At 38.1% G+C, this 23,584-nt stretch overlaps 1 protein-coding gene across 1 annotated transcript in view; it reads left to right on the plus strand.

Annotated features, from left to right (window-relative positions):
- Positions 1-5,080: 5,080 nt before the first annotated feature.
- The window catches only part of LOC139740444 (neuronal acetylcholine receptor subunit alpha-3-like), a 119,945-nt gene continuing 101,441 nt past the window's right edge, over positions 5,081-23,584 (plus strand). Inside the window, exon 1 of the mRNA XM_071651037.1 lies at positions 5,081-5,702. Coding sequence (XP_071507138.1) covers positions 5,678-5,702 — 25 coding nt within the window. The 5' untranslated portion in view covers positions 5,081-5,677. The remainder of the gene's footprint in view (positions 5,703-23,584) is intronic.

The following is a 23,584-nucleotide window of genomic DNA, read 5'->3' on the forward strand; positions in this document are numbered from 1 at the left end:
CTTCAAAACAAACCTTTCAAATGATGTCAATACGATTTGGTTTTGCGATGACAAGGGTTAGGGCCTATAGAGAAACATTCTATTTAGTAGGATCTTTCAGATTAATGAAAGATAATGCCTTCTGGCAGCGGAGTGATGACGAAATAATATGCGATGCCTTCACACCTACCATATCCCATCAAATACAGACTACTTCCGGGTCATTGGAAATGAGAAAAAAAAAAACGACTGAGAGAGAGAGAGTACTATAGTATACACCTGCGTATCCAGGTCTTGAGACTATATACTGCACCAGCCACCACTCCATACTGCTGATTGCCCGGGGAGTGACCGGGGAAAGTCATAGCCACTGTACCAATCTGCACTTTGCATTTTTCATCCATTGTCAATGATGGGGTAATCCTCTAGAGCTGACTTCTCATTAAAATTCACCCGGTCCTTCTCCCACTCTCTCTCATTTTTTTTCTCTGTCCATGTCTCCCTCTCTTCCTATGTATATATATGTGTGTGTATGTGTGTGTCCGAGTGTGTGGGTGTGTGTTGATGTGAGTGTACGTGTCCCATGGTTCCCCTTCCATCTCACACGCTCAATACTGTACCAGGTGAATTTAAGAAAATTACGATCATCTGTATACTCTCTCTTCGCAGCCGCTAAAACGGTAGGTCAGTGCGGGTTTGTGAGAGCCACCGCCGATTGCATGGCGTTATGGTGATACAGGCCCTAACCACAAAAGATTACATAAACATTCTGTAATTTCACACTGACATAGTAAATACGTGCAGAAACACCGTCACCTACACACACATATCTATAACTTACATGATACATATACATACACAAAATATGTATATATGTCGCAAAAATGTCGCTCTGCTTCATTCGCACTTTATAAAATTGGGAAAATTCGCGAGTTCATTGACAAACACACCGCAGAACAACTAGTTCATGCTTTTGTCATGTGCCACCTTGACTTTTGTAATGGTTTACTTTATGGATTACCGGTCAAACATATACGCAGATTACAATCAATATAAAACTCTGCTGCACGAGTGGTATCCAAAATCAAGAAACATGAACAAATCTCACCAGTTTTAAGAAGCTTACAGTGGCTTCCAGTGAAAAATCGGATTCAGTTTAAGATACTGTTATTAGCATTTGAATGTTTCTATATGTTTGCTCCACATTATCTAAGGGAGCTACTTCAAATCTACACACCAGAAAGAAACCTACGATCAAAAAGTAAAGATTTGTTTGTTATTCCAAACAGAAGAACCAAATTTTACGGAGAACGAACATTTGCATTTAATGCCCCTGTCTTATGGAATAATTTACCTCAGAAATTGAGACAAATCACTGATATAAATAGATTCAAGTCTGCCTTGAAAACGCATTTGTTTACAGTGTAAGCAAAATGAAGCTCGGTACCATCACTGTAATTGGAATTATATGTTCTTGTTACAATCTTTTCATTTTTTGAGTGCATAGGGACATTATCACTATGTGTTTTGCGCTATATAAGCACTGTCAATTATTATTATTATTACATGTATACTCTTATTTTCAAGTCCTCCGTTTCTTCTACCCTATCGTATCTCTACTCAAGTCTCTCCTCCCTTATAGTTTTCCTTTATGTATTATGTGTAAGGGTTACGAGCAAATCAAGCTACGCTTGAGCTATTGCCCTTCTGCATCATTTATCAATATATAAAAAATAGATGAGACGCATAAACATGATGATTATCGTATCTTATATGTAGCGTGGTACTTTTTGATAATTGCAAGCATTTACGACGCACAGGTCAAAAGTAATGTAACTACCATATACACCCTCTAGAATAATCTTGCATGGCAATCTTAAAATGAGGATAAGATCAATGGATTTGAGGAAACTGACTTTTTGGATGTGAACGCCTTCACGAGGCAGTATGTATCCAGTGTCCCGCCCAAACAAGCCCTGCTTCTAAACCCTGTTTTCATAGGACTCTGCGGTCGAAAACGCCATATTTACTCAGAGACCAGCATCTTATGTTACGCTAAACGGTCCGTGCCCACCGGGCCCGATGTAGAATCGATAGATAAAGAGAGAAAATTCATTACATCTGGCAAAAGGTTGTTTGTGGGAGCCCGCGTGTGTTAATAGTATCGTTCCCAAAGTTGTGCATTCAATGGCTTTCTCTGGGTAGAGAGGGAAAAAAGAAAGAAAGGAAGGGAGATACAGATTGAGGGGAGAGAGAAGAGAGGAGGGGAAAAAGAAGGAGAAAGATCGAAAATGCCTGTAGCTGAGATAAGGAGAGCAAATTAAAGAGCAAGGTAGGTAACATTGCACTCTGGTACCCTAGGGAGGAGGGTCATGTTATCGGGAATTCATTGAAAGACTTTATTACTTGTCGTGGTGCGTTCTTGTCCCGCACGTGATTAACAAAATGGCCGGCAAGGTGAGGTTATCTTAAGTCTCTCTTGATCGCTCTTTGCCCTCGGAAACAGACGGAATAGATTTGGACTCCTCTGTGTGTCGCTACTGTTGGTTGGACTTTTAAACGCCTTATATACACATGCGCATGCGCATTGAGAAAGTCGCTATTTACACCAACACATAGACTGCCGCTTCATCTGTTACTCTCGTAATATGTGTGTGTGTGTGTGTGTGTGTGTGTATGTGTGTGTGTATGTGTGTGTGTGTGCGTGGGTGCGTGTGTATGGTCGTGCGCATGAGCGTGTGCTGGTGCATGCAGGTTTTTGCGACATTTTAGCAGTCTAAATAAATACCAACACACATAACTTACCATTATTCATGGTCGATAGAGTATTGTGTGTGGTTATAGGATATATTATTCACATAATTCTTTGGTGTTCTCTTTGTCGTCATCTGATTTACTTGCTGTTCGAAAGAAATTATTTTGCCTGATTCATGTCACCCTTCTCTACAGCTCTCTATAATGGGCAAATACAGTTTTACATTCAAGTTTCAACCAGAATGATATAAGAAACATTCAGGCATTGTCGATATATTGCAACGTGTTTGTCGGTGTGTGTGTTGGACTCTTGCTTCTACAGATTCTAAACCCGACTAAAACCAAGATTCCTCTGAAATGATGCCATGTATCTTTAGTAAAAAGAACGAGATAGATTTGGAGAGATACAGAAAGAATTATATGTTCAGAATTTATTTTCGTGATGTGCTAGAATGAAATCTTTACTCACAAATAATCAGTGTATCAAGGAGCAATTAATCAGCATATCACATGTGTGATCGCTGATACTGGGCAATGGGATGAACAGTAATGTTGATTTAAAAAAAAAAGAATCAAGGACCCGAGACAGCGGTAATATCATTTTTTTTTAATTGCAACAATCGTGACGGCATGTAGTCAAAATGTTCAATGAACACAAAAAACAATAAAATAAATGATGATATAAAAACTTGATACGTCAGCCAAACATAGAAATGTTCAGAATTAAACTGTTTCAATCTTTAGTCGCTTTCAAAACAAATTACACGACATGCCAGAAAGTGCCAAATTGATTATTCTAATATATAACATGAAATAAAATAAATTAAAAGATTACTCCTTTGATATTTGACAACTTGACAGCAATTTGAAACTTTGTTCTTTAAAGTGCAAAATATTTCATTTCTATAGAATTTAGATTTTACTTAAATTAAAAACATTTCAAAATTCAGAATTGATCCTTGAAATTTGCAAACAACATATTGAATGCGGTTTTAGAGATGCATGTCTTTTTTTCCTCTCTTTTCCGTGTAAATTCAGACAGCCGTCGTATTTTCATGAAATGCTGCTCGCAGTAGTTTGCACAACAGTCATTTTGTCATATTCATCTTTAGATTGCCCAGGCGTACGCCATTCCCCCCTCAGTCCCCGGAGGTCAACAAAAGATTTTGTTGACATCCGTTTCCCCTCCCTCTCCCCACCTCCTTAGTCTAACAGAGCTCGCCTTATGTAATTTTACCGTGTTGGTGGCCTCCCGAACGAAGTCCCATCTCTTAAGACAGATTAATCGTACCCCGAGCCCTTTCCTGGCATGCATAATTCGAACAGACATACGGCATGGCTCATCCGTTGCATGGCTGACTTTTATGACGCTCGCGCGCATCAACTGATGAAATGCGGTATCGATCCCAAAATGCTTTGCGGTTTGTTGGCTTATATCCCCCCCCCCCCACTCCTCTCGGAGTGAGAAAAATGTAACATGTAAAATATACACGAATCGCTTCTGAATATGTATTTCCTTTTTTTCTGTTACAAATTCTTTGATTGATAGATTGTATTTTCCTCATAGCTGATGAATTAAATATTACTCTGCATGATATCTATGCGAGGATAATTTAATGTCGACAGGTTTGACAATGGTAGATGAGGTAGCGTGGTCACTTTCACTTTCTTGGAGAAAAAAGTTTATTTTACGAGACTACCGATTCCCGAGAGATGCATCATCGTGCATACGCTGGGAATGCTTTCCCTGCGTGTATGATAGATAACACACACACACACACGCACACACATACATACACACACACACACACTGTGTTATCACCACGAAGAAAAACACATAGAACCATACACAGACTCTCGAACACACACGCACGCATAATGATAATGTCGGGTGGTCGCTGCGTTAGATCGCAAAACTGTCTTTCTATGTTGTCAGAAAAGAGGAGAGAAGATAAAGACCGATGTTGGTACGCTGTTGGAGAGTTGTACAATTGAATGTAACAGATATTCCCGACTCGGGCCGTTTGCTCCTCGGCTAGCTGGTTAGCGGCAGAACGAGCACAAACCGATGAGAATCGACATATAGCATCGTACGAGAGGAGAACGTCACCCGTCGCTCTTACGTAAGATGATAGATGGAGTGATGTTGAGGGAAATGTGTGGGACTTGCAGGCTTCCAGATCTGCGCCAGGAAAGTGAGTGGTAAATTTCGGCCACCGAAGGATCCATGTCGTAGAATCGCCAAAGGAAAGGGTGCAGCCGGTCAAAACGGACAAGATAGAAAGGGAAAAATAAGGAGAAGAAGATACGAGGAGAGAGGGGGGTAGAGAGAGATAATCGTGCACTTGGCTGCAGTGTGCTGACGATCCCTGTCTTCACTAATCATCGTCATCGTCGACGGACCCGCCGCTCTCACCCCCGTTATCATCGAGAGCCATCGTCAGTGACATTACGCCATCATTGCCGCTTGATATAGGCGGCTTTGGTTCTTGATCCAGGAGGGACCCTTCCAGTGATGTATGCCCGGGGAACATGCGATATTTGTTGCGAGCATTAATCATCGCTGTCTAACAACAATGCACGCTTCGTATAGGGATAAGTTGGCATTCTAACGCCAGACAGATGTCGCCCGTGCAATCTCCTGTGCTCGTAGGAACGTCTTGATCACCACGAAGCTAAGCAGATTGCGAGTAGGAGAATCTATTTCGTGGAATGTCATTTCTCGACCGCCCTTGTCGTAGTATTGGAACCTTATTTCTCTCATAGCATGTACTTGGATATAACACTGAATTCGGACCGATCCGTGTATCCCGCACCACTGGCCGTGGATTATCCATCGTAGATGTGTACTGAGCGATTCAGTTTGTCGACTGACGCTTCTTGTAGCTGAGCCTCGAATGCTTTTAATTTTTTCACAGCCGAGTTGGATAAATAAGGGGATCGTATGTTGCGTGATACAGAAGAAGCAGGTAAGATCAAAAGAGAGAATTTACACAATGGATGCACCATATTTTCTGTGTGAGTCACTGTGGTACTATAGAGCCCCTTATGCATTCTATGCATGCTATAGTGGACGGGGTGTCTAGATTTTGATAGAGAGCGCGATAAGATTGTGTGGGCTGTTTTCAGTTTGACTGATTAACCCCTCTATCAACAATGAGTGTATATGAAAGTGAATGCAACAAAGTGAGTTCATTGTCAGTGTAGAGTATGGTCGGAAGATTTCAATGGTATCCATAAAAGGACAAAAATCCACAAGTAGAGAGCGATGGAGTGTGCGCTATGTATTGTGTCGCTCATAGACGTGGCTACAAGAACTCACAGGCCGTGTGATAAGGCACTGGTCTCCCCTCATCCTGTGAGCTGCGCAGGCAGGCAGGGCACTGAATATGCATTCGACATCCAGTTACTGAGGCCAAGACGGTGTATAGTGCGCACACTTTTGTCGCCTAACGTGTGTATGATCAGCTGAATGAAAATGCCTCCCTTTTTTTCTGTCTTTAACTTCATTTTTTCCCTGCCCCCTCTGCCCCCTTTCTTTGTGCTTGCATATCACACATTCACACTGTCTGTCTGTTATAAGTTTCTTATATGACGTTCACTCTATCTGTCTGTCACCTCTTTATCTCGCTGTCTCCGTTTGCCCCCCCCCCCCCCCCTCCAGCAGCAACGCCTCAAGCCCTTCGCTATTCCAGGGATCCTGCCATTATTGGCGAATAATGTAATTACCTCCTTTATACATATTTTTTTTTCCTACTTGAGGAAATAAAGTGAGTGACACTGCGAACGTATGATGCGCTGAATTTGCCCTCCGCATAATACGGCGCAGCAGTGTTAGGGAGGTACAGTATGTGAGATGATGCCATGTATTCCAGAGCACACCAATACACACAAAACGCACGAAGGGAATACACACAAACACAAAAACGACGAAAAAGAGAGAGGGAATTTTTTCATCATCGAATGGAATTTATGCGTGTGGCCTGTGGCGGCCTATGTCAACACATAATTTCGTAGTGTTTACACACAAACACACACGAAATCATCTACGGCTACACAAACATCATACCAAACACATAAACTCGTACACATTCTCACAAAGAAACACACACACACACACACACGCACATTGCACACAAAAGACAGACAACAGAACTCACCGAGATAGCAAATTATCCGTTTACAAGAAACAAACTGCATGACAAGTCCCTTGATGTCAACTCGCCCTTGGGAAATACAACGTCTGCATAAATCTCTCGCATTTGTAAGAACACCTGCTCCACTGTACATTTGAGTAATTCAAAACATCCATGCTACTTCAATATGTCGCTTTTTTCACAATTCACATGTAATACGTTCCTTGCCTTTCCGTAACATTCCTTACTGTTCCAGGGCTGTGCTACTTGGATTAAGAAAAATCTATAAACTGAGACATACCGTGTACATATTATTATTATGATTAATACAACTTGACAGCTTGCCGATCAATAAAAATATTAAGAACTTTGTTTATGCTCCTCATTTTATTTAAAATTAACCTGTTACTCATCTTTCACACACTGATAACAAGGATGATGAGCAAGCTAGATGAAGCGACCTTTAAAAGAAGATAGAATAAGTTAGGTTGAAATACCTATTTCTAGTGACGAATATTATTGGTTTTCGCATCTATTTCTCGACGCCATGAAAACAAACCAGAACAAAACAAAACATGATGACATCTTACCAATAGACAGACTTTAAACTGTACGAGACGTGACATTGCTGAGCATATTCCATAATTTGCCAGTTCCCTTGATTTTTACCTAACATTTAATTCTACCATTCGTCGCCCCCATAGATAGTAGAGGTTATCGTGTCATTATGACGTCACCCATTACACTCAGTCCAGCAAACAAAAGAGTTCACAATGCCATGTCTGTACACAGAGAAACATTATGAACATAGTATATGAACATATGAATATTTACTGTAAGTGATATATACACATCGAAATATATAAACATAATATGCCTATGCTTGATTATTATGTTTGCATTGCGTGTTTGTGTTTAAATTCCCTCGATGTGGGTAATGACTCTCATAGTAGCATCCAGGATTGTGATAATATCTGACATATTCAGGAAATCATTCCACGAATATAATTTGCCTTTCCATATATACATTTCGATCCATCTTGAAACTGTGATGTGTCGTACATACAAATCTTTTTTGTCAATATGAAGATGATAGTATATTTACATATCGTCAATGGTTTAGTAGCAAACTGGATGCAGAGTTGCCTAAAACTGCAGACATTTACTTTTGCATCTTATTTACATACCCTTTCGAAGTAAAACAAAATATCTGTGGGAGCAATGAGTGACAACCAATTAGAATTACTGATCATTGTATAATTTGTGAGAATGACTTTCTTTTTAAATGTGAAGCACACTAACTGAAATTCGTCCTTCGGCACAATCAATGAAATAGATAAAGAAAAAAAAAAGAGCGAAACGTCTTATAAAGCAAGTCAGTTTGCAGGTGTAAACATAATAGTATTTGTCAACGGGCTGTAAACATATCGGGTTTTTGCTTAGCACTGTAATACTTCTCTTTCTTTATTGTATCTCGTCCTGGTTTTCCGCATTATCATTGTATATAGACAGAATGATATATAATCACAGTGGTATGCTGGGGCTTTGATTCATGTATGGAGGCGATACAGAAACAGAGATAAAAATCAAATAAAAAATACAATCACATATCAAATTAGTTAGATATACTATCAACGCTTAGGGCTATCATTATTGTTTTCGTCAGTGTTCTTGTTTTTGATAAAAATTACTCTTTCAGTTATATTTCACGAGAGATTATCAATTTGATAGGGAGAAAAAGAATGGAGGTTCTGAATCTTAATAAATGTTCAAAATTCATTGTAATTTCTTGAATTCTTTATAAAGATATCCGCATTCAAATTGGGAGATTCAGTGCAGTCCTTATAAACAAATAGCGAGGTTACACATGCAGACTCTCCCTCCCCCCCCCCCCCGATCTCTCTCTTGTACATATTCTATGATATTTAAGGTCATTTACTTTCCAACACACAATCCCATAAGAAAGACAAATTAAGTATTTGTTGATTGAAGATTGGAACATGAATAAGTTTCTGAATTTGATAATACAATATTCAAAAGAAAATTCTCCTTTTTGTCATACAAACAAAGGAACAGACTCCAGCTAAGAATTTACCACTCCACATTACTACGAAACACATATATATATATATATAAAAAAGAAATAAATGAGGAAACTCTGTGATTACTGTATTAAGTTTGAGAATTTGGCACACTACCCTTAAGAGGTCCTTCCACAAGGCTATCTCAGCCGTATGCCATGAATTCGTCCTGGTATATGTTAATCATCCCGGGTACACTCTCCTGTTCGAACACAATTAAGCTGGTATATGAATTGACTTCCATGCGGTCTACCTCAAATGGCATTTCGTAATAAAAAAAAAAATGCAGGGGCCACCAAGGCCTGGAAATAAACCTGTATGATCATTCTAATCGTTTCGAGTGAATACGAAAAGTAAACATAATAACATTGACTTTTCCCAGCTACCGTTTAACATGTAGGATTAATGAAAGAGCCCATTAATTTGGTGTATATAACAAAAGGAATATATGACCATATGATAGAAGTTATTGGGAGATATGTATAATAGGGGGAAGGGTCAAGGTTTGCGTGTGGGGTTTCACGTTGGTATGCCACGATCGTGTACCTCCCGTATGCCACCGGGCCCCGCTTCAGTAGCGCGCGCAGGCATCATAATCATATCGATCGGCACACACGCACACCGCTGGGCCACAAAGGCCAAATTAACATCCTGTCCCTATGATTTAAGTGGATTTTTTTTTGGTCTCTCTCTTTCTTCGATCTGCACAAACGTTGGACTGTTATTTCTTTTGCATTCCATCCTATCTCATTCCATAAGCGATGATTTTATAATTCCAAGAAATTTTAGACTTCGTAGTATTGACACTCTCTCATTATTTTGATCAATGGCAATGTGTATATTCTTCCCATGTCTAAATAGAACTATTAAGAGACAGTGTTTCTGTTCGAGTAAGCAGAAAAGCGGTTGAAAACTTACTGTAGCACTCAATAATATAATCTATTAGTGTGAGCTGGGGAAATTTCGAGTGTGGCGTCAAAAAGTTGGTATTGTATCTCGATAGGGCCAACTGATCTATTACGTTTACACGCGCGCTGACCACGATCAATACCTGATTTGCCTGGTAATCATTTATCGCCGAATGACGTAGATTCGTGCGAAACTGTTCGCCGAGAAAAGCAGCTTCTATAGGTTAACAATGTAGCGGAAATATTCTATTGGAGTTCATTGTGTGTTGCAGAGGGGTTGGAACACTGCGTCTGGGGAAAAAAGCCTCTTAATCTAACATAATATTGTTCTTGCATAGACACACTGATAGAGATTGTATAGAGGCACCACCGACCTCGTTGTTGCCTTAGGCTATATTGACATGCTAATGCTAACGTAATTACTTACTGACCCCCTTTGCTCTGATTGGATCAATATTACATTCGGGTCTTGATCGTTCGAACAACATTTAATTTATACATTTGTGTACACAGTCACGCTGTAATACTGCTTTCAACATACTATATTGAGCCGTGAGTGGCTGGGAGTTTTTTGAGCATTTTGAGCTCGTATTTCATGTTGCGTAATATTCAATTTTGTACGAAGGTGTCGACTGCCGCCACCACGAGTTGAATGTATCACTTCAGGATCACAGATAATCATGATATTTTTTTGTTGTGATACAAAGCTATACTTGTTGTAATCATGAGGGTGTGGCAGAGTTATAGCGTTTATACAGATACAGTGGAACAACGCGAAGTCTTATACTTCCATAGACTAATTGCCGACATATCGAAATAAAATTATATTACAATATATCACACATATTATTGTAACATATCAAATCATATAAAATGTTGTGACTATAGGATAGTTTGATGTATTTGTGTATTTGGCAAATGATAAGGGTATATTTACACAGTATTCAGAATAATATTAGACAGTCTTTTTTTTTTTTTTTTTTTTTTGCTGGCATAAGGATTATGTGAAATAAACCTTGAATGCAAGAGATCATTAAAACAGAGGGGTAAAGATAAGGGGTATGAGGTTTCTTAAATTTGTCTTACACTGTACAAACGTATCTGTAACTGGTTCCTTTTTCCGACATGCATGTTTGTTAAATTATAGATCGGCAGTTGTGATCTTACAAATGCGTTTGTACAGAGGAAGAAAAATTGACGAAAACTCATACCCATAAACTGTTCTTTTCTCATTGACATGTTGAATTCAACTTCGTATTTCTCCTTTCTTTCATCTGAACAGCAAGTGTTTTGACAGCACAAAATGAAGAATAGATGATCGATTGTTTTTAGAAACTATATCCAACCCTGAGGACTGTCCTGAATTTGTCAATGGCGAAATTTCAACAAATTTTCAAAAACTGGACACCGCTCTATAGGTCTTCTAATGTTATGTGAATCAGTTGGGCAAATTGAGCCATTTTTGCACGTCTATTTCGACGACCAATTTACGAATGTGAGTAACGAATAAACAAGTGATAGCATCGCCTATCGGCCTCTCGTCCCGAAACTATTAACTCTTTCATCAGCTCTCTAGCTTGATTGTTTAGTATGGCGATGTTTGTTCATTCGCGATGTCGAACGCACATGTTCGATCTGATACACGCGTTTCTCCCTTCGAATTGACTGATTGGTAAATTGGAATAGCAGAGCACCCCGGCAATAAGCCTATAAACTAGTGCGCTATCTACGAGCTTCTGGGATTGTGATATTGTGGGGTGGAATTAAACTCTGGACCGGGTCGAATTGCTTTCGCGATTCCATGCCATCTATCAGTGACAACGATATATGTAGAGATATATATCTTATATCCCGTGCGAGCTTCAAACCCGGCAAGTTATTTGTGTGCTTTTGCATTTAATGGGAACTATCGGGGGATACGAAAAGGAAGGAGGGTGGGGTCTGACAGAGAGAGGGAGAGAGAGAGAGGGGGGGGGGGAGGGGAAGTCAATGCTGTAGGGAGTGAAGGAAGTGGTAAGGGGATTTGATGGATAAGGAAGAATACAAAGTCGCTTTTGGATGCTTTTTGGGGATGGTATAGTATGATATTTCTGTAAGATATAACACAATGATGATATCAATGCTATAGTAAGAATATATTGTAATAACATGCTAAAGCGCTAACCATACATGAACGCTTTTAAGCGATCACTTATGGAAAAACAGACAGCAAATTCAGAGTTCTGCGAGTAAATTATGTGTACGGATGACAGCAATACACAATCAACTAAAACACAACTGTTCTTTATTCAACAAAAAGGACACGAAGGATTAAGCTAGTTACAAAGAGAGTTTCAAACCATGAGATGTGTCTATTCACACTGTACATTGGTTAATAATGCACAGTCAAGATTGAGGTATAACATAAATTATCAGCGTTATAAACATATACAAACGATTTATTTATCTTCTATAACTAGCTGAGTGTGGTTGTTTGTCTTTGATGTTCATACAAATGGCTAAATTCATGGCATGTGCCAAATAGATCCACCGACATTCAGAAAGAGGCTTCTTATGCTCGTAGTAAACATTGATAAACACACTTGCTTTACATTATCATCTTGCTACGTGATAGCAAATACACATTCAAACGTTAAAAATGTCAATATCAGTTCTCCTTGATAAAAATGAAATTGTTAACCGAAATCATTAAATCTGCTGTTTTGTCTCCCACGTGCATTTTTTTTCATTGCTTTACATGTTGGTGACTTAACGGAGGGCTAAAAAAGCAGCAACTTTGAAACAGTAATGTTATAATCTTTCCTTCATTGAGACTGAAAAAAAAATCATTGAATCTTCTTAAGTATCATTAGAGACTTTAAAATAAGTATCATTAAAGACTTTAAAATAAGTATCATTAAAGCTCTTACTATATAAACCTATCACACTTTGAGATTTACTAGGTGTTTTTGTAGATGTATTTTTTGTTCAGCCGATAATATTGTGTTCAAGGCATTAAAGGCTGCTGAAATTCTTGCTGAGATATAAGCAAATATTGCATGCATATTACTCTCTGTGCGATTATGTATGTGTCTTACGCATGCGCGAATAGTCCAGTCTATGACGTGCTTCTCTTTCTTTTATGAGTGGACTATCATCTCTTTCGCCCTTCATCTTTTATCTTTTTATACTGTCATTATATTTACTTATAACATCATTTTTCCTGTTATTTGTTGTCATATCGTTTTTGTAGATGTGTTAGTTGCAAGATGGGCGTGATATCATAGATGGAATTAAGAAGACCCATTTAGAATCGTCTTATATCACCGTAGCTGAATATGAGACTGATATGATACCGTCGATGATTTGGCCATCAAAATTTTCATATTTTTTTTAATATAAAGTTCAATTTCAATCTATTTTAATTGAAAACAATGCATAAACTCAAGAAAATGAAATAAAACACGACATCCAGCTCGGATGTACAATAACATAAGATTTTATTTCATCTTTGTTAAGATAATTATTGATGGTTAAAAAGACAACTAGGCCTACTATGGCAGCCCACAGGCCGAACTGATGTAGCTAACACAGTCACAAAATATATTAATGTCACAAACAATTTGCTTATAACACAAATGACATCATGAATCTGCATAATTTTGCATGATATTATAACATGATTTCATGTAGATTTTACAACTCAATTCACAAAATATAGAAATAACATTCACAGGCGACGGGTGTATACACGCAGCGTACAGCTGCATATTAAAATACACGTGACACATGCGTCACATACTTCCGTATGATATAATTTCACACTCACCCTCACAAGGATATTTTCCTTGTACCGGCACAAACAGTACACATTTATACACTCCGCATTTTATAGCAAAACCCAGCCATTCACGAAAGTGTATTATTTATTATATAGAAAACAAGTATCGATGTATCGATACACTCATATCTACCACGCAACCTGACATGATGTTTGCACCTTCTCTTTATAATCATTTCGCTCTTATGGAGTATACGCACACAAGATAAGTATAACAAGGTAATACTAGGTATTATTACAAGATAATTGCTAACATAGAACATGGTGGTCAATACATCAAAGTTTAAATCTTGGTAAAAATGCTGATAAAAAAATCCTTGTAAAATTTGCCTTTCCACCTTGAATGTCGAGTGACATCTCCACGCGAAGCTTGAAGGAAATATGATAGGGCTTCCGAGAGAGTTTTTATAATAATTTTAGCCTCAAGATATAACTCTGGCTATATAGGTGTTTCATCCCAGCGACAAAGGTCAGCCCTCGATGTCCGCCTAATTCGATTACTCTGAGAATGCAACTTAAATGGGTTTATGGAACTAATGACGCATTTATTTGCAGGTGAGGAAAATCGATCGAAGCATGGGAGCGGGTTATGTACCCGATGACTGGGGTGACATTTAAACCTGAGTATAGGTCGTGTTATTGTCAACGTAGGGATCGCAAGCAAGAGGTCGTCCTGCTATTTATGGGAGAAAAAAAAAGCACTTCCACTAACTTGCGGTTAGAGGAAAAAAAAATAAAGTTCACTGATTTTTTAGCAGTTTCGATGGAACGTATGAAATTTCATTAAAAAACCACCGCAATATATCGAAATATCCCAAGTACTGAAGCATACTGTATAACTAAAAAATAAGGGGATCATGCTATATTACACCCACGCGCGTGCTGCGTTATAAAAAGGAAATGTTAAAGGGGCACCCAAACGATTTTTATAATTTCACATCTTGTAGTACAAAAATTGACAGCTCTGTGTATATAGATAGATTTGTGGAATTTATTGTGGTCCTTGAACAGAGAAATCAATACTTTGAAAAACCTTAAACAAATTACACTGAAAATGATGATGACATAGAGGCTCACATATTTCAGAAATATAGCAGTGTAATTCAATTACAATACCGCTTGCTTGCAAGTTCACCTGTGTATAATCTATGCATACCTTCTTCTTTTGTTCTGCTTCCTTTAGCCCCAACTCTTGTATTCTTATGGTGAGTCTGCCATGTCATCATCCTTGTTCATTGCAATTTGTTGTAAATTTTGAAAACATTCTTATTCTTCATCCCAATCATTATAAATTCTGAAACTATGTACTCAGTACAACTAATTTATAATCGTTCAAATATACTCATCTGAAAATCATCTGGAGGTCTCCTTTAACGGCGTTGGCGTTATCCAGTCGGTATTATTGTTTTTGTCATATGACTTAGGTTAATGTTACATCACGGTGTGAGTAAAATTCTGAAAATGTGGCAAACATTCTAAAAGTGCTGACTGACTGATATATTTCATTTCATTTCATTTCATTTCATTTCATTTCATTTCATTTCATTTCATTTATTTCCACTTTCATAATTGGTTTACAAAATTTGCATTAAAAAACAGACAGACAAACAAACAAACAAGAATGCATGGTATCAAATATGATAGTGGCGGAATCATGAGAAGCACAAAGTAGGCTTATTAAAAATGATCCCTTAACAAATATCATGATGTAAATATGTGTAATCATTTATATTCATTTGTAATTGGATTGAAACGAACATGAATACAAAATGCGATCAGATTCACGACAACATGAAATCAATATATAGACTAAAATTTTAATTATTTGTGTAAACTCAGCACATTGGGCACGAGGATACTTCCTTGATTACTCAGTGCTTTGCAGTCATTGTTTGAGCGATAAAACGTGGGGGATATGCGACTTTCAACGAGCTAACCAAACAGAACAGAACGAAAGTTTACTTTTTCGTTGTTTTTTTTTTTCTGGACTGTGAAAAGATTCCTACCCATGCGGGCTTTAGGATGAAAATAGTTTCCATGATATGATAAGGAATCATCGCAATCAGGATATCCTGAAAATTAATTTGTCATACATTCGTGGGATCACTGTTTGCGATGTGAGTTAAAACCGCGTCAGCTGTTTTCTTTCTAATGCAGTAATGTCTTGGTCTCTCAAAGTAACCTCAAGTTTCAAACGAAACATAATTCTTGAATGTTTCTCGAGATTGAAGTGAAAATCCGAATTTTCCCTGCCAATCAGTCAACATTTCCAAAATTTTTTGTGTAAAGTCACCAAATAAAGATTCGATTGCATTGTTATCAATCATCTCCCTGACACATTAAAGCCACGAAGCAAATATGGAAATCAACAGTATTTGACTGTAAGGCTTTATGGAAGCAGTATTTCTTTCGATGGAAATAAGCATAGTTTGATAGTTTCCGACAGAAATCAATGTAAATCGGGTAAATGCATTTTAAAGGCCAGTTTTAGACCGGATTTTGTCTATTCGTACTTGCTACACAGAGCACATGCATGCTGAAATCTTTGATATTTTTGATGAAAAAAAGAAATAAGTGATTACATTTTACAACACGCTTAGAGCTTCATTCCATCATAATTCATCGCGATCTAGTGGGTGATTTCTAGCAAAATCAAGTTTTGATTACGCATTCAGCAGGGTAGAGTAGCCAGTATTATTTTGCCTCAAATCAGGTTATGTCTTTCGACTGTCTAAAAATATATAAGTAATCTGGTTTTAACTGCTTTATTGGACGGTCATAAAGCAAAAAGAGTGTATATCACACAAGGGTGATGTTAAAGATCCGCACGTGATTGGAAAGCGTAGAGGCACAAAATTTCATATCTTTATTTCACTGCTCACTGTTATGCAGTAGTCACCCTTTGAATCAATTACAGCAATATTCAACAGTTCACTTGTAATTATGATAAACTTCAGACCCTTTGAGATAATGTCCCTTCTTTTCTGTTTACGTCAACTTCTTGAAATCTTGCCATAAAGCGTTAAAAAGCTCTCCACGACTTGTGGAAAACGCGAGAATTTTTCAATTCATCCTGAGGTCACCTAGTTTTATGTATATTGCTTGTCACACCGGGCAGAAATTTCCCGGAACCAGAGGTCAAAGAACTCTGTATAGGCAATGCACGCATCGGATAAAAAATGGCCTCCTCCGCAGAGGAGCGAAGTCTCACCAATAGTAACGACCTTGACATTCTAGATCCGTCTTCCATGTAAATGGTCGGAGGTTCAAAAGTGAATATTTTATCTTTTTTTTTTCTTGCATCGTTGTCAGGACTGCTTTTTCAGCAAGCTCATGGACACAAAGACATCGCCATATTGACTTATTGATATGCAAACGTCTAAGATACCAAAGAAATAAGTGGCAGTCGATCAGTCGTAACTGGCCATCAGCATTAACAGGTGATTGGCGTCTATCGTCTCCCATACACATACACGGATTATTCATGCACACAAATACACACGCACGCACAAATTCTACATACACACATAAGCATGCCATTACACACACATATACATATACACACACGGACAAAAAAAAATGCACACACAGTAAGCCAGCCGGAGTTAAACTTTGCACATGAGGAAAAAAAGGTCATTTGTGATAAAAAGGCATGTTTGGTTTTTAAATTCACTGAGTTAAAAATCTGTGATAATAATGATTGTTCTTGTTATCCTTACAAATGGTTTCTGCCAAAACATCCACCTGACAACACGCCTCGTATTTGGTGATATTAATAGAAAAGGTTTGTTAACACATTTATTGCAAAATAATGAAATGGATGCCTCCCCAAATGTTTATTGAAAGACCATTCTTGTCACCTGGTCTTTGCAAGTTCATTCTTTATTATTTGAACATTTTTATGAAGTCCCTCCATTGTTACGTCTGGCAAGCTTTAACACTAATGTCGTTTAGAAAATGAGACAAGTGCCTAACCAACTGAGAAAAAAAGCAAACAGAAAGGTCACTTTTGTACGTACCACTGTGCACACGAGCTGAACTCCGAAATGGCTTATACTGTATTCAACACGCACTTATAATTCGTTCTCATCTAGAATCACAAATGAACCTTACCCTGGGCAATGCGCTACGGGTACTGAAATACATCACTTTGGCCAACAAAGTAATTCATAATATATTCAACAGCGTTTCCTCTCTTTCGGAGAAACTCGGGGGCACTACTATTTTGTGGGCCCCTGTTTCCCCTTCGTGTTTCTCATTCATTTTCTTCCTTATTTAGACCATTTACTTCATGAATTCAAGGGTGATAAGGTTGCGCAGTTTTTGGATCATGGTCTTTGTACTGTTTTTATATTACCGTTATTGTTGGAATAAGAGAAAGTTTGATTTAGAATTCAGGTGTTGGGCTTGATTTGGAAATCTATTCGACTATTGTTTCTGGTAGAATTTTATTCAATATTATGCCGTGGTGCTGGACTTTCCAGAAAGCTCATGTTTTAAAATGGGGTCAGATGCTAACTCACACACTATTTCTAAAATTTATCTTTATCGAAGAACAGGCAAGTCCACTTACCAAACCATGATTGCTACCGGCTGACGAATTAAGCAGCAGCTCCCAAGAGACGGGACTACCCTTCGATTAGAGGGCTAAAATTCTGTAGCAGTCTGAATTCAATATAATGAAGCCAATAGAAACGGGTTGATTACTATACATGTTTGGTTTTAGAAATATTCTGCCACAAAACAGGCTGATTGCGTGACAGAATGTGTAGCACATCAATGAGGCGTGATTTGTGATTATTAATGTTGATTATCTTTCCGCCGAGGATGTTGCGACAATATCACAGAGCATAACAAGGCATTTGAACACCAGTCAAACCAGACAACCCTTACGATGGGGCCCCGGTAGACTTCCCCTTGCGAATGCCATTCCGACGATGCCAGTCCATTCGGCTAATTTGGGGGGAGTCGTAAATTTACCCCTGCCACTAATTACAATAAAAGCGTCGAAGTTTGAGGACTGTGGCAAAGTAGAAAAGAGGGGAACAAGTGTATGGAGTGCGTTAAAGACACAATGTTTTGAACGTCAGAAAGTGTGTACTAATTTACACACATGTGTGTGTGTGTGTTTGTTAGTTGTGTTGGTGCTGATGCGTGTACGTATGTATCAACAGACAAAAGAAAATACCCAGTAGGCAGCGTGCCTCTTTACCAATTGAGATAAAAGGTAGCGATATCTTTGTCGTCTTCCACTTGTGTTTTATGGATTATACAAGCCAGTCATCAGCTTTCTAAGTAATGACGCCCTTTTGAACGACAAGTTTTGCGTTTATCTAGGGAGAAAGTGAGGGAGTCGGGAGCAGTGTTCGCTTGAAAGCTTCACTCTTTGTTTCTCCTAAATTTTCAACGAAAGTAGGATGGGATGACTTGGAAGATTCCGATAGGTCAGTGTGTCAGCAACTGTAATGATCTGGCGTCGTCGTAGACGTAGGGTTGCCGAAAAAACATGTCTGCCTGGGCGCAGTATGTAGGACTAACAAAGTAATCTGAGACTTTTATACAATAGGAGATTGGTCTACCAACATTTTGAAAGGTAGGGAATGAAAAGGGAGGTCTTGCCCTTGCTATACATGAACGCGAACAGAAAGCATATAGGCCTACCAAATTACTATCCATAATGTCAGTGTTTAATGTATGCGAGATAGTGTGGAAAAACAAATGTGTAAATCCCCATCCCCAGTAGTATTATGCTGCAATCCATTAATTGCAACTCCTAATGTACCACTTGAGGCTATAACATGACTTGTATCACAGGACGTAATATTCCAGGAGCATTTGATAAAAATGAATTGATAAACATTTACTTTTTATGTCATTTTTCCGTGTGTGATAATAGCAAATGTGACATAACTTCTGTTTCCATTCGATTGCAAGAAGTAACGCTGCTGCTTGTACTATACTGCTACTTCATATACTTCTGCTATTCTAGTGTGAAAAGCTCGCAGTGAGATCTGTAACCCGAAGTGGTTTCTCAATGCATGTCCATTTTTTTTCAAATACAACTCTTCAAGAGTTGTGGTTCATTAGTATACAAATGTACAAGACGTCAGGAAATCAGTTAATAATGCATGATGCCAAACACAACGACGCTACTCTGGAGCTAGTCTTGGATTTAGTGGTTGAAAAGTAAACTGCTGCTCTTTAAAATACAGGAAATACATCATTCATCATTTGTCGTCGACTCCAAGTGCCCATGTGACTGTAGTCGATTATGCACCATTCACCAAGTTGTTTTTGCTTTTGTTTTCTTTTCATTTGTGCGTAACCATAAGAGGTATGCACCCAGGGGCAAAAGTGGATTAGTCGACCTACATCTTCAATAATTCGTAGGTTGTGAGTCCACTCGAGCCCTTTGCTTCCTGCATGCAGCGTGGCTCATGACGAGAAAGCAATGCAAGTTTCGGTTGACATTTCAGGGAAAAATGATAATGTTGCGCAGGTAATACTCGAGTGACACTGGGCCAGGGGATAGCATTTCCATGTGGCCATGTTTGTGTAGGATTCGACGGCTGAAACTGTTACCTGACGAGCAGTGAGAGAGTAAGAGTACAGAGGAAAGTGGATGGTATTTATAATGGTGGAAGAGGAGAAAGGAATAAGGGGGGGCTAGACTTGTTTCCGTCCTGAAAGGTTTGCCAGATATCGGCGGAGAGCGTGTTTTAAGATAGATGGACACCTTTTCGAGAGCGGACGTGTCGATGAGTTTTCGCCACTATGTCGTCCTGTTTGACAAGGTGAGAACTCGCTCCTCTCTTAAACTATAATCAGAATCATTAAACAAACAAACAAACAAACTGTAAAACAAAGTTCGGGTTGCATGGCGTCTATCAGGTCCTTGTGCCTACAACATTATGATTGCATAATATGATATGATATATTATTATGTAATATAATATAATAAAATATAGTATAACATAATATAATATAATATAATACAATATAATATAATATAATATAATATAATATAATATAATATAGTATGATAAAATATAGTATAATAGAATAGAATAGAATAGAATAGAATCTGACTCAATGTATTACAAACACACACACACACACATATATATATATATATATATATATATATATATATATATATATATTAGAAGAAAGAGTCTCAAGTACGCCATGGATCCAACGATTACAAAAAAAAAAAATTATTACAAAATTTTCGGTCTGCCTCAGACCTTCGTCAGTGCAAAGATTGTCTTTGCACTGACGAAGGTCTGAGGCAGACCGAAAATTTTGTAATAAAAATTTTTTGTAATCGTTGGATCCATGGCGTACTTGAGACTCTTTCTTCTAATAATTACAACATTCGAAGTCCAACACGTGGAAAATTCCAAGATATATATATATATATATATATATATATATATATATATATATACATATATACATTATGATCATTGAATAAATTCTGCCACAAAATAAAAGAAATAGTTTTGTATTAATGTAATAATGTGACACGGAGGTGATATCAATCATGTAATGTTAGTACACATACAATATCGTTTTAAGTATGCTCAATGTAATAGATTTCTGACGTTAAACGTGAAGAACAGACAGATTTAGTAACTGAGTTGAAGCTAATAATAGAGGAGAAGTGGACATAGGAATGAGCTCTGGGTCAATGCCGTTGAGCACATTTTCGGAATACTTCGCGAAGTATATGCCATAGATATCTCCCAATAAAATGCTCATGCTATATTGCCGTTTGACAAGTATGCACTGAACAAACCGCATCTCTGAATTCAGAGTAGGGTCACGAACTTCGCCTCTGGATAAGATATGCCAAGACGCCATCTCATCTGATAGACAACATGCAGAGATAGGGAATTATTCTCTCAAGCTATTTCCTTTCATCGTATACACGTGATGAACAGTCGTATTTTGCGCATGCGTAAATCGTCTCAAAAATCTGAGCTTATGTTCACGGTCAAATGTTGTTATGGTGTTTTGTTCATGCATGTTGCTTAAAACCGCAGGAACAATCAACTCTCATCACGAAGTTACGATGTGAAATAAAGCTTGTCTTTGCTCCTTTTCGTTGACGGTGTGTTTGGTGGGACCTTGCCACCATGCGGCGCGTGTCAAGCACACAAAGAATGTATTTAGTTCATATTACTATACAATCGTTATCGCTATTCATTCATTACTGTATACATATCATCACTATTAGTATTACTACTATTGTAATCATTATCTTTATCACTCTCATATGTTCATCATTAATCTCTTTATCATTAATTTCTTTCACACTAATCTCATACATTTTTATCTTTTATTTCCAAAGATATCTTCTGAATTCATTTTAGTTAGATAAACCAAAATTAAGTTTCCAAGTTTGGTATATCAATTCATAAGATATAATATGCCATCAGTGTGATAAAAGAATATTGCAACACCTTTTTTTAATGAGTATTAATTTCCCTGAATTATTTGAAGTACTAATCACATTGCACATATTGCTGGGAACAATACAGTGATTGTCCCACTGAAGGAGCTACTCAGATAAATTATTATGAAATTATATTGTTTGCATGTAATGAAAATACCGTAAATTGCCAGGTTTTTTGTGTTTGCGTGTACTTATAAGTCCCTTAGAATATATAAAAACATAATAATATGTGTAGATGAAAGCAGATCTAGCAGTTACTAGAGAACATCATCCACAACTTGAACGATGTTTGTCTATGGAGATATTAACAAGAAACTATCTTGTAATCATCGCAGAAATTGCCTGGAGATAATCATTCGCTACACACTCTTCTGGGCTGCATCTATATATGAAGGATTTTAATAGTGATGTTCACAAGTTGTTATACACGGGGGCTATTATGTACCCTCCATGTATAATGTATGCTGAGCATGTTCACGACACCATTAAAACGCCATTTGGGCGTTTGTAAGCTTTTGCCCTGCCCCTTGTGATGCCCGTGGCAATTAGCTCCAAAATGTGTCTCCCGTGTACCGCTTAACGACGCTGCTCATTGCTAGCAGCGGAAAGATATGAATAATAAGAGGACCTGTGCTGCGTGCGTCTATAAAAGCCCGCCTTCGAGGGCGCCGAAGACATGGAGTTGGCTCAAACACACACTCACATATACATACAGCAACCACATAGCTTCAATATCACACACAAATCAAAGACCAAACCGCGCGTTACTTTCATTTCCGAGATGGATTTTACGATGCATTACGGAATAATAAAGAAGCTAGTTTACGTTCTTTCTAGCCCTTTCTAACGCCTACTCTGACCTGAGGGGGGTTAGATTATTTACCTCATTCAGACATTCTGGTTTAGAGAAACAGGAGTTAATGTGTGTTTCCACATATCACCGTGTCCCATCCCCCTCCAAAAAAAAAGAGAGAAAAAAATACTGAACATAATCATCTAAATGAAACCCTCTCCAACGTTGATGTCGTCTCACCACGTAATGGTAGATATCTATAGGAGGAAGCGACATTCAAGCTGTCAGCAATTGCCATTAAGCCCGTAACAGGCACTCCTGTGTTCTCTTTAAAATCAACACAGCATTCAACAACCTACTAATAGCACAGAAAGGGTTGCAACAGAACCTGTGATTTACTACACAGTGTTGATAACAAACATGAGGGAATGATTCCACAATAGAATTAAGTAAAAAAGACCATAAAATGTTGGTCATACAGACAAAAAGAGCTATTGCAAAGGATATTTTTACGGCATGGGAGATTCAAAATGGCGCGTGCTTTCACGATACCAGCTCATTTTCCGAGCAAGCACTCAAAAAAAAAAATGCCCGTTCTCCTGATGCGCCAAATATTTTATCAATCTTGCTGAACCCATGACATTTCCGCTGA

Source organism: Diadema antillarum, unplaced genomic scaffold, assembly GCF_040938485.1.
Source record: "Diadema antillarum isolate AM-2024a unplaced genomic scaffold, OU_Dant_1.0 seq00000854_RagTag, whole genome shotgun sequence".
Taxonomy (NCBI): domain Eukaryota; kingdom Metazoa; phylum Echinodermata; class Echinoidea; order Diadematoida; family Diadematidae; genus Diadema; species Diadema antillarum.